The sequence below is a fragment of the Oxyura jamaicensis genome, chromosome 10, assembly GCF_011077185.1.
Source record: "Oxyura jamaicensis isolate SHBP4307 breed ruddy duck chromosome 10, BPBGC_Ojam_1.0, whole genome shotgun sequence".
In the NCBI taxonomy this organism is placed as follows: domain Eukaryota; kingdom Metazoa; phylum Chordata; class Aves; order Anseriformes; family Anatidae; genus Oxyura; species Oxyura jamaicensis.
Window position 1 is genome coordinate 11,263,884 of NC_048902.1, and position 12,983 is coordinate 11,276,866.

A 12,983-nucleotide genomic window follows, 5' to 3' on the forward strand; every position below is an offset into this window, starting at 1 on the left:
GATTACAATTTCTAAACAGTTTTAAAACTGTGCAGTTACATGCTTTTAGAGTTTTATCTTCTCTGTCTTCAACAGAAACAACCTTCCTTCTGTTAGGTTATATTTCCTAAGTCACATGATTAATAGCAATAACTAATTTCTCATTCATCCCATTTTGAAAGAACATGTTAAGAATCCCTGAGAAGTTTGATGTTTGCAATATTATTTGGTGAATTATCTGAGAGGTATTGGGCAAAATGTTTTCACAAAAACATCAGTAACTCTGGTACTAGAAAACCCCTTCACAAATAACAGGGAGGATTTGCAGATCCCATTATTCTGGGTCATCGTACACTTTTTTTGCCTTACTTGACTTACTTTAATGTTGATAAAATAAGTCTTCATGCTTACAAAAGAGGAATGGTCAGAATATAAACTGGTGTGTTGTCACCTTAGGTATACCTAAACAGCTGGTTTACCTAGATGTAGAGAAATGGACAAATCTGGGGGTGGGGGACGACGATGACTAAATATGGGTTTGGGGGGATTCACCGTTCTTTAAGAAAAGTGAAACAATAATACTGCTTTTCTGCCATAGGTGACTTTAGTAAGGGGGGGAAATGTTTCTACACAGAATCTGTTTGACCATGAGTAGGATATTAACTAGATCTCCTTATCAATTGGCATTTGCATCTGATTTAACTATATGAATCCCAGTGCATATTTAAAAGAGCAGCTGCAGAGTAGTAAGTTGCATCTCTGGGAAACCTTACAGTGAGTCAAAAAAAAGTCAAAACCAACTACTTTTATTTCATGGTTACTCATAGCATTCCTCTCTGTGAGAAAAGATGTATTTTAATCTCTTTCTTTCTGTTCACGACTCAGTTCATCTACTTGAGGGTGAATGAGCAGTCAGCTTCTTCCTGGATGCTGGATATTGCAATATTGAGATAAGAGTTTCCTTAAATAAGTTTTCCTATAATCTTTTAGCGCTTATTGCAGTGAGATCAAGTTACAGCTGGTTTAATGCAAATTTTACTAGTTCTGGTGATGATTACTTAACAGATAATTGCCGAACATAAAGTGTCAGTGACAGATTGATACTTTGCTTTGAGGTATACAAAGTAGATACCGGAACCACATAGCAAAACCACATAGTTTTGTTTAAACCAGTTATATGCTATTTCAGATAACAGAAGATTGTTTCAGGTTAAATGTCTTTGAATACGATTAATTTGAAATAATGCTTCATTGTTGCCTTCTGATTCAAAGCTGTCAGCTCTTCATTTGGAAGATGATATTAGGGGAATTCTGAGCTGACTATAGGGGTGGTTGGAAGGTAACGCTTAGGGTCACAAGTATGTATCAAATATTTATCCTATTGCTTAGCCCTCTGCGGTTGAGGTTCAGTGATGAAAATAAGATTGAACATCTGAATGTGCCATAATTCACTCCTTCTGGATGACTAACGCTGCTAGCTTAGGGTCAAAACACGTCATGTTCTGTATGATTGAACAACGTAATACAAGGATGTAAGGTGACTTCCTTATGCCATGTGCCATCAATTCCAGGTCAGAGATTTATTTCACTGTAGTGCTATGTCCTGCCCCCCTTCACAACGCTCTTTCTGAAGGCTGACACTCTTTCCCAGACAGTGAGGCAGAGAGGATGTTGATGACTCATTTTCCCTTTATTTTCTTCATGAGCTGTTCCAGTGAAACAATGTGATGTCTCTCCATATGAGCTTATCACAAGCATTTTAACTCTCAGACATTTTGATGTCAGCCTCTTTTCAGTTTTACAGGATCAACAGGAAAAAAGAAAAAAAAAAAAAAAAAAAAAAAACACATGGAAAATTCCTCACTTCAAGCATATTCTCCTAAAACAACAGCTTGTACAAGAAAAGTCTCACATTGTGTCCAGGCTGGCCTCCAGCTACTTTTTCTGAATTTCCTTGCTCCTTTTAGCTCTTGAATTTACAAATATTAAGCCTAGAGGCCAATGTGATAACCATGAAAAGCAAGTCAGTATAGCCAGTATGTCTGTAGAGAGAACTTGCTCATAAATTGCATTTGAGATACAAGAGGTTTAAATTAATTAGGAAAAAAGAGGAAGGGAGGAAGCACGATTGTAGCAGATTATCAGAAGTGCTTCACAGTGTTAGCTGAAGAACTCAGAAGTCCCCCATTTTCTTTGCTTTCCTTTGGAAAGTTTTTGAACCTTCTCCAGCAAATCTTGCTGAGCTTTCACTGCTGCTCCTGTTGCGGCTTGGTAAGGACACTGGCACATGGGAATCTGGGTGGGAACAAGTGGCTGCAGATCAGCAGGCTTTGGATTTCTTCTCCAGTAAGAGTAAATTTAACCTGTTTTTGTGAAATTTTGTATTCAGAACTAATTTAAGTGTCCTGAATCGTCCCTTGGAAACACCTAATTTTCCTACTCCAGGAAAATTAAGAGGCTTAGGAGCCTAATCTTCATACCTGAGTAAGATACCACAAATTCTTCTGAAGTTAACTAAAAGCAAGCATTAGGAACTCCCCTGCAGCAACACCGTAAGGTGGAGCTGAATGCCTCCAGTTGTGAGGGTTTTCTCAAATTTGCACCTATTGTTTGCAGCAAATGGGTTCTGCTGCTGGAATTTACTGCCAGACTTGCCCTGTTAAATGGCTGCTAATGCAAGGACGTTCAATTTCTTTATATCTTCAGTTTAGATTAACTTTATTACTATATATTAAAACTTGTATTTCATAGTATTTGGTTTGTATCAGGTTAAATTTTATTATTCAGTTTCATGTGTGTATGTGTAAAAAGTTTGGCAAGGTTGCTCCATTGTTGATGATGCATTGCATTGATAGGAATGTACCAGTATGGGTGCATCCATCAAACAGACCACAAGTAAAGCTGACAACAGCTGCCATCTAGCTTCCAGTTCTGCTGCTTTTGTTAATGCTTGGTTTGATTTAGGTCGTCCTCCTCTAATCATTGGAGCTGGTCTAGTAAATCTGCAGGGTGCTGAAGCTCAGACTCTCAGCGACAGTTTCTGTCACGCTGAGGCTGACTGGTTTGGGGCCTTGAGCGTGGGCAGAGCTCGATGACCCACGAAGACAACTGACAGCTCAGGGGTGAGTGCAGGCTTGCACTTCTATCCCCTTAACCAAATGCAATGCAGAGTTAATGCTGACTTTTTGCCAGCAAGAGGAGATGAGCAAGGCCAGATTGAGCATAAAATCACCACAGCACACGCAAAGTAAGTCCTGACACTGAAAATCCAAGTGCCATGGTATTTTAAACAAATGTGTGCCTTCTGCTTGAGCGTGTACAAAATGAACTCTCAGGTGAGACTAGGGTATTGTAGAAATGGTGTCAGGACCTTTGGCCCAGGTTTAACTGTTTTAATTGTGAAAGGAAACAGCATTAAATAACTATGAATGTCCTAAATAAAGTTAATGGTGGTAAAAGGTGATATCAGACATTGATTTCAGAGGAGAGATTTGTGTAGGAAATTTTTTCTATTTTTAGGGAACACAATATGATACAAACTTAATCACTTTTTCTTCCCTTATTTTTTTATAGTATACAAATGGTTGTGAAAGATTAATTCCCCAGAGCCATTTCATCATTCTTTTTCCTGGTGACACCTCTTATCGAGTTTGCCAGTTACATGTCGAGACCCACTCCAGGCCCCTTCCTCACCCGGGCTGGGCCCGCAGCAGCCCGTGGGCGCAGCGCGGCCCGCCTCTTCCCGCCAAAAGGCGCTCTCCTCAGCCTGAGTCACAAAAGGTGTTCCAACGCTTTGAAGTTTAAAAGATTCTAACGCGGGCAGGTTTGCACTTATTTATATATTTAAAAATAAAAAAGGCTTAAAAAGGTGTCGGGCTTTCCGGAGCAGCACTCCTCCCTTTGAAGCGTGCCTCTACTCAGACTGGTTCGTCCCTAAACGTGGCGCTGGCGATACCTCGCGAGCGGAGGTCCCGATGCTCACGGCCCCCGCCGCCGTTCCGGCCTCCCCTTCCTTCAGCGCACCGGAGCCGGGCGGGAAGGCCCAGGCGCCCCGTCCCGCCCCGAGGGCGGCCGTGAGCAGGGGCAGCGCCCCGGCGGCCCCCTCCTCCCGGGGGCGGTGCGCGCTGACGCGGCAGCGCCGCGGCTCTCCGCCGGCCGAGTCGCACAATTATGAGAAAGAGCCGCCGGGCCGAGGCCGCCGCTAGCGCTGGGTCCCGGTGCGGAGCCGAGGCAGTGCCGTCCCCCTCGCCCCGCTCTCCCTTCCGGCTCGGGAGCGTCGCCCTCGCCCGGCTCCTCTCCGCTCAGCCCCCCGCAGCCGCCGAGCTCAGCCCCGATAGATGGAGACAGGCCCCGCCACCGCCGACGCCGAACCACGAGCGGGAGCCGCCCGGCGCGAGGGGAGCCAGAGTCGGCGCCGAGACCCAGTCCGGCCCTGAGGAGAATGGTGAGGGTCCTGCCCCAGCTCCCCGGCCCCGTGTTGGGCCGTCACCTCCCGGCCTCGCCCTCTCCTACGCGCCCGGCCGGGCCCTGCCCTCCCTCGGGGTCCCCCGGCCGCCGGGCCGAGGCTCCCGCCGCCGCCTCCGGGGCTCCTCGTGAGGTGCCCGCGGGGCGAGGCAGCGCCGCCCTGCTGCTGCCCTCGGCCCGGCCCGGCCTCCCCCCTCGCCCCTTCCTCCAGACGGCCGGCACCGCGGCTGCCCTTTCCGCTGGGACACCGCCTTTCGTTGCTTGTCTCAGCGTTGTCTCGACCCTTCACAACGTTTTTGGCGAAGGGAATCCGTATAGCAGACCTACCAGTTCTCTGGGGTGCAGCCTTTTCAGTCTTCCCGACCATTTAATTTTTAAAATTTCTCCCCGTTGTCATATACAGCGGGGAGTATAAACCCTTATAAAGAAGCATATGAACCTCTGCAAAGAAAACGATTTTATTTCCACCTCTTTTCCTGGCTGCTAATCGGTTCTTTGTCCCTATAAGTTTATTTCTTAATTGAAAGATTAATTCTTTACAGAATTTAGAGTGAATCAGTGCGCAGAGTGCTTTCAAATAATTTTGAGAATCTCAGCGTGGAGTGTAAAGCCATGGGTTTCTACAGGCTGCTAGCACTTCTAGTCAGGCACTTTATTTAGCTTTACGTAAAGCAATGCTTTATTTTGCAATGTATTGTTCAAAACCACATGGATTCATACCTAGAATCATATATATTTTTATTATATCTGTCAACTGTATAGAATTGTAAGCTTCTAGAATATGCAGATCCAAAACTCTTAGGAAGAAGCTGAAAGAGCAGCCTTCCATTTTTGCTTGGAAGAGTACTTGTCTTCCACTTGATTGGTGCTTGCTCTTCTGAGCAAAGGGATTTTTATTTTAGAGTTTAGTTCTGCTGTTGTGTTAGTGCTCACGACCTAGAAACGTACAGATCTGTCATAATAGATATCGTGTGGTATTTTGTAATTACTCTTTATCCAACACAGGCACATGACCTGTTGTAGAACATTCCATGCAAGTCCATTTTACTAAATTTCCCCGCTGCTCCGTGACATTTCACAGTTTTTAAGAACTGCTGGATAGTGTCCAACATTAAATCAGTATTTTTTTCTAAAGAGAGAGTTGTTCAGTGTGGCAGTTCTGAGAGTTCAGTCTTTTTTTTTTTTTTTAATGTGTGTGGTGATAAGTGTCTGCTAGATCATCCTTCATACCTTCTGGTATGATGCCATTCTTGACTTTGCTATTTAAAGTGGGGGAAAAACCTTTTGCGTATGTGGAACAGTTTAGGCTGTTCTTGGACAATTTCTACCTAAGTTTCCTGGTATTTTACTTTGATTTCTGTTTGTTTTCTTGGAAGGGTAATTTTCACTTGCCATACAAATAGAAGTATCTGAACGTACATTGAAATGAAACCTTACATTTAACAGTCATCACGTATTTTTAAATATATTCTGTCAGATCATCCTCCAAGTTATCTGTTGGATAGAGGTACTCTATTGTGTCCTAACCTTCTGTTTCTTTTCATGTCCCTCAATGATTTTTGTAGCTATTGTCTTGCTGCCTTCACCTTTCTGTAGTATCGTGTTAGCCCTGCTTTCTCTGCTGTGCTGATGATAGACTTCAGCATCCAAAATCCTCTCCTTTTTTCATGGTTATCTTTACCGTTTGCTGTGCTTCCCTTTCCTGGAAGTTTTGCATTGAGCCTAGAACTTTTCCTGCTTGTCTTTTATGTCCCTCCAGGAGATCCATTTCTATTAATAGTTTGCTTCTTGTGGACAGTCACGGCAGCAAAGTATTTTCTAAACAAACCAATGTTATTTTGAATTTACATAACTTAGGCTGACACAGTTGGGTTTGACCATATTGGTTTTCCAATTTTACACTTGTAATGATGTAAATAAATCTCGAAGAAGACTTGTCAAAAGGTTTGTGTGAAGGGAAGGGAGATGCTTTTATGGTCTACAACTTCTGTGCTTGACAGAATTTTGCATACTAAGTTGAATTTTCTTTTCCAGAAAGACCCTGATTAGCCTAATTAGGATCTTAATACCTGGTTATACTAGCAGTGACACTTCGAAACTTCTGATAATGTCAGCATCTTGTCAAAACAAGCCCAAAGTTCCAGACTTTAAAGGCTTGGGGTTGGATTTCGAAATTGTGGCTTGGCTCTGAAAAATCAAGAGAATGAAATTATATACTTAACCTGAAAAATGGATCTTCATCTTCTTTTTTTAACAGACATTTATTTCCTTTGGAATCTCTTTTCTTTTAACTGTGTCTACTTTGGCTGCAATAGTGTGTGCCATATTAATTTGCTGAAAGAGGTAACATAAGTTCTATTTTTTGTTCCACTTCTTGAAAGGCAAGCAGGCAGTAAAATAAGGTGTATATTTTCCAGAGTTGTTACCTTTGAGATCATGTTTCTTATCTGAATAATGCGTTCACAGAGAGACCGAGTAGGTGAACTTCTTGACATTTTAAATTATTGATTTCCAAACCTCTCTTAAAAAAAGGGTTCAATTTCTGTCATCTGATGAGTCAGTCCTTGATTGTCTCATTTGGTTTATTAGAAACCACTTTAGTGTTCTTGCGTTTTTCCCCCTAAGCAGTCAAAATATTCAGCATTGTGTAAGCCTAACAAATACTGATGCCAGGAGTTTTTAAACCATCAAGTAAAAGAGACACTTGGTGCGTTTTTGCCTCACTGGTTGAAATTCCAGCTGGCTTTTCAGCAAATAGATTATTGAATAATCTCCCGCCACGTGTGTATTTGGATAAGATGGGTTTATGGTCAGTAAAGATAATGTCCCTTCTTACCTCCAGTGCCGACAAGTAGTGGTGGCCCTTGACAAATGGATTTGTATGCTCCATGATGAGCCCAGAAAGTAGTGGGTAGGACCACCTGACCTGTACTGCCTGGACAAGCTCTAAGGGAGTTTGTTACTTTCTTCAGGTTCCCTGGCCCCACATTCTTCCTCCTCCATTGTATGCTCAGCTATCTTGTTACTCTGCTTTTTCCTGGTCGGGTGCTTTTGCAGTCTTTAAAGGAGCATGGCTTTTATGCAGAATTCAGCAATTGCATTGTGCTGTTCATTTGTGCTTAGGAGAGATCTTTGGATTTTTTCAATTGTTTTAGGGATAGGGGAAGAAGGGGGAAAATTACTTGCTGAGCTTCATCCTCCAGCTAACATAACAGATTACATTAAGGTGGATTTTTTGTTTCTTTTTTTTGCTAAAGCAGTTGGAGAGCAGAGGAAGAGAAATAGCAGCTCTTTATTACAGGATCCTGAAAATTGTCTTTTCTACTGACATCCAAATTTCAAACGTTGGCAGAGAAAACACTCTTGGTGTTTTGTCTCGAAGTTGTTTCTTCATTTAAGATTGTCTCCATTTGGAAGCAACTATAGTACCATTGATCTTGTAATACCACTTTTTCTGAATTTGTGTGTTTAAGTAAAGGCGTGCTTTTTTAATAGCTTGACTAATCATCAGAAAGTAATAACCAAGTCAGAGTAAATGTTACTCTCTTGATTAAAGGTCATTTTCTCTCTTCCCCTGTAATGAAAGTTAAAAGGGAAGAGTTCACTTGGCTTAATCCCATCTTTTTTGCTCAGATAATTAGAGTGTGCAGGTAGTGGTGTCATGTTAATATATCATGATCCAGCCTATCCTGACATTGATCTAACTAATCCTTGGATTCTGTCATTTTTATTACACTAAGCTCAGCTTTTCTTTCACTTAAATTATAGATGTTTTTGTATTTAAAGCAATACGAAGTTTACCTGACAAAAGAACAAAAAAAGTAATCCCCCCATACCCGTGTATCAGCCAGCCTGGCTCCCTGACGTGGCTCACCACGGTATTAGGTGGGAATCAGAGCTGTGGTGTTGGACAAGAGGCAGGATGCGACCTCCTGGTAACGCCTCCTGGCACTTCAAACCTCGATTCTCTGCGGATGGGGCCACAGGCCTGGCAATGGCTTTTCGGAGACCAAGCTCCATCCCAGCTGTTGCACTGACTGAGGGTAGCCAGTTTGTTTGTTTGTTTGTTTGTTTGAGGAATGGTAGGGTTGTGGGGTTGGTTTGTTTGTTTCCCGGCCTTCTTCACACCTGTATTTTGACTAATGTGTAAAGTGGATGCAAGCTGTTTGAAGCAGGGGTGCAAGCTACTTTCTTTAATTACCAGCTTTGCTGGAGCCACAGTGCTGCTCAAGTTTTTGTTTGTTTTCCCCAGCTGCTCTAATTCATGCACAGCAGTAGGGAGACACAGGGTGTCTAATAGCTGTTAGGCAAGCAGAGGAAATTTCTTGCCCCTCTGCCCTTTCCAAGGAGAAGGCAGCGTACTCCTGATGGGATAATGAAATAGAAAAACAAGACAGAAACTGAACAGTAAGCAATGTTCAGTTATCCATAACTGTATCCTTTTTTTTTGCTTCCCAAGATGTGGGGGGAAGAAGTGTTTTAAATGTGTGGGAGATCCAGGTAGAATTCTAGCTGTGTTGCTGACTGTGGTGCTGATACTTCCAAAAAGCTGTCATATTCAAGGACTAGAATATTTAAGTGAGGAAAGTGCTTTGACAACGTACAATGTGAGGACATTGCAGGAAAAGTCTGTAAGACAAATGAAGTGGTTGATTGCTGAGGAGAGCAGAAGGAACAGTAACAACCTGACAGCATGTTAGAACTGATTGCACCTATAAACCAAGTTAGGCATTTTCCCCCTTACGTAGAAGAAAATTCAGATGTTACTGATGTGGTGGGTTTGGATAAAACCATAAAACTCTGGGATTTTTTTTAAACAAATACTAAAATAATGCACATAATTTCCTTAAAAAATTGTTTCAGTAAAGTCAGATCAAAGTCATGGGTTATTTAACATTATTAACAGTATTTATTTTGTTCAAATGCACATCATGTGTTTTGCAAAGAGTGATTTTGCAACTGACTAATATGTACAAAGAGTACGGGTAGATGTATGCATGTACTTTGTCTACGTCTGAAAATTACACTTGTGAATTTTATCAATGTCTAGACTCACTGCTAATATGTATAATAGCAACTCAGGACTTCACACTTTGAAGCAAACTATAAAAGTAACAGACCTAGAAAAGATATACTCAGTTGCATGTTTGGTTTAGAGGGGAAATATGGAATCATTTGTGAAGCTCTTCCTCAAGAGCCATTTCTTATCTCTAAACCAGCACTACTGCTTGTCTTCTTTTGAAGTTGTCTCCCTTCTTTTGAGAGTGATTTTTGAACCTGATGTAGAACATGCTCAGATGCAGGATTAACAGTTCTAAAATGTATTCTTAACAGTTCTTGGATGTATTTTCTGGAAGATTTGAACTCGGTTAAAACATGCTGGCCATCTAAAAAAGAATCGACTATTCTGAACACTGAATTTTGGAAATGACAAAGGAACTTCCAGCTACCCTGCAGCTGCCGAGTGACATTGAAGCTCCTTTTAATCTCTTCCAACAGCTGGAAGAGTTCCCAGATATGTGACTTTGATGCATCCTCCATCACATGGGTTACCTCCTCTTTTCTTTGCTTTCTTGCATGCTTTCCTTCCTCCCTGCAGGAAAAACACCTTGCACTCAAGCGTGTCTTACAGCGGGGGTGATCGGGGTCCTGGTGGCAGCCAGCAGGGCCCCGGGGCTGCAGGTCCCAGAGCTCCAAGTGTCGTTGTTAACCCGGCGCTGATGCCGCAGGCTGCGGAAGCCCTGGGTTGTAGAAACCCCTTGATGTGGCTGGTACTCGTGGATGTGAGCATGTATGTAAGGCGGGGAGGCCTCTCTGGATATGAGATGTTTGGAGCTGTTTCAAGGTCTGTGGCAGCCTGGGCAGTGGTTACTATAATATATATTTTCTCTTGTGCACCATTTAATTCCTGATTGAGAATACTTTCTCAGTTACAGCTATAAATTAATTTAATCTAATTCAGTCTTTCACCATAACATAACTCTGTAATCTTTGAGGCTTGGGAAAGTGTGGGTTACAGCTTAGTCAGTCGAAACACAATGGCTATTGCAATCGAATACTTGCCTTTGTTTCATGCATTGTTCCCACTTCTCTCTCTGTAGACAGGTGCTTATTTTCTTAATCTTATCTACTTGATTCTTGTCACCTTTGCTAAGAACAGAAACAGTGTTTTCACTTCATAGTCCACCGTGTTAGATGTCCGTATTTGACAGTTCTTGTCCTAACACCTGCCAAATTTTCCTCCTCGTAATCTTAATACTGCAAAAATGCTAATCAATTTTTATGAAATGCTGACTTGACAAACTCAATTTTTAACATTTAAACTTATGCCTTCTGTAAATGAATTTTTAGTTGCTCTGTTAGGAATACTGTATTTCAGAAGCACTTACTGCCTAAAAATGTATAGACTCAGGGCACCTTTAGAAGTAGTATTAGTTAACAGTCCAGGTCTTCCCAGGATTACTCACTTCATTGACAGCTTATTTCCCAAGACTGACCTAGAGTACCTGAGGCGTGGATGTGTGTTATAGGGTAATAACCTCAGATACGAGCGGGGTTGACATTCAAGACCATAACATCTTTAATAGCCACTCCCAGATCTGCCAAAAGTCATCTGAAAGGTGTGGTTGTAGCTCCGTCTAACCCCAGCTAAGCCTAGCTGTCACCCTTACACCCCTCCCTTTGTGCTTCACTCTGCTCAGTCGCTCAGCTGTTTCAGGGATCTGAATGAATAAAAATCTAATCTAATCACTTCATCGCTTCCTTTTTTTTTTTTTTTTTTTTTTTCTCCCTTTGAGGATTAATTGTTTTGCTGGTCATTTCCCTGAATCAGCTCTCCACATGACTGCATAAATGCTAGTGTTGGTATGAGATAGTTGGATCGTGTTCAGAGTCTTAGAAAAATGGGGCGTGACACCCCAAACTTGACATCAGCTGTGAATTTGCTGCGGAAGCTTGCTCTGAGATGCTTGAGAGTTGATCTGTGCCATCACATTAGTAAGTGTTCCGATAGTCTGCGTGTCACTCTTCATGAGTGTTTTCTAAATGTTACAGCCTTGTGTGCTGCCATGGATGGAGCTGTGCCATTGTGAGTCAGGTTCTGTAGCCTCTTCAAAATACAAACCAAATTGCACTGCAGACCTTGTCTAATTGTACTGTAGGCATGTGGTAGCTATGCTGGCATAGTTACGCATCTACATTCTGGTTTAGAGAGGATGTTTTTCTTGACCTTGCTTTTTGAATGCGTTGTGCCAAATATAAGTTAAGTGACCTTTTTTCCCAGATCCACTGTGCTGTAGTTTTTCTTTGTGAACTGAGCCCCCATCAAGATGGGTATGACTCCTGCCATCAAGTTATTTCTATTGGCAAATGATCCACTGCCAGTAACCTGTCTCACAAAACAAAATATTTCTAGATTATTTTTTTTCCTCCATGATCTTAACATGCTACTTATTTGTTTTTTAGGGCCATTCCCATCCTTGTTTAACTTCCTGAAGAAGTTGAACCAGTTCATTTGGGGGAGGAGTGAGTGGAGCTGCGTTCTGCTAATGTGTTTGATAAAGCTCAGCACAGCAGCTGTGTGACCAAGTTCAAAGGCGGTCATGTTGATGTACTGCGTAATTAAAACTGCATGTCTAATTAGTTTTGTGTAGTAAGCTCAATCCAGTATAGTAGTTTGTGGCTAGAGCCAGTCTGAAAAAGCTCAGCTTCCTTTCAAAGCCTGTCCCAGTGGCTGCTGTGATCATGCAAATGCCTCGTTGGGCATAACTTCAATCACCTGAGTAGGTCATTATGTGCTTAAGTGACACATGATTGGAGCCTAAAAATACCAGTTGTGTAATTGCAGAACTGTTAATCAACTTTCTCTTCAATTATAAAAATTAGATAATTGACAGAAGTGGATGCAGTTAACGATGCTTTAAATTACAAAGTATTGCCAGTTTGTCGTTGGTTCCCTGAGTGCAGCGTTGTCCAAATGGTAGTTTCCAGAGTTCTGTTAAACAGCAAATTAAAAAAAAAACGTAACTGAAAGCACTGGAAACCTTTCTGGCTGGGGGTGAGCCTCAGCCCAAAAAACTTGTGATTTATCTTGGAGGAATTCCTGCTCATAGTAGTAATCTCATGCTAGGGAAGGAGTAATGAATCCCTGATACCAAAGCTGACAGATATCCTAGACAACTTTTGAGGAACTTAGCCTTGTCTGGTGTTGTGATGCCTCTGGATGTGCAACTAGTTGGAAGAGGCTTGTTCTTCCCAATTTCACAAGCTATAGTTAGCTGACTCCTTAACTGTGCTGCTGACAGTGTTTGTGGGGTTACGCCGCGCACTAGTCCATGGGGCAGCCCTTTTGGCACGTACCTTGGCCTGTGTGAGAGGCACTAAGTAAAGTTGTGCAGCCTGGGATGGACATTAACCTCCTAAACTGGCCTTGCAGCCAGAGGCATTGAAAAGTGAAGTATCCCCTAACTAACCTTTGCCCTTTTAATTTGTTCTAACTTCAGAAATGCTTTTGATGAGGATTTATGCCTTTGCCTCATTGA

General features: G+C 42.2%; 1 protein-coding gene across 2 annotated transcripts in view; it reads left to right on the top strand.

Annotated features, from left to right (window-relative positions):
* The first annotated feature begins 4,100 nt into the window (after positions 1-4,100).
* TRPM7 (transient receptor potential cation channel subfamily M member 7) overlaps positions 4,101-12,983 on the top strand; it is a 55,359-nt gene continuing 46,476 nt past the window's right edge. Inside the window, exon 1 of one of the 2 annotated variants that reach the window (XM_035335557.1) lies at positions 4,101-4,423. In XM_035335557.1, the coding sequence (XP_035191448.1) occupies positions 4,421-4,423 (3 nt within the window). In that variant the 5' untranslated portion in view covers positions 4,101-4,420. The remainder of the gene's footprint in view (positions 4,424-12,983) is intronic. The other variant, XM_035335556.1, reaches the window with a different exon arrangement.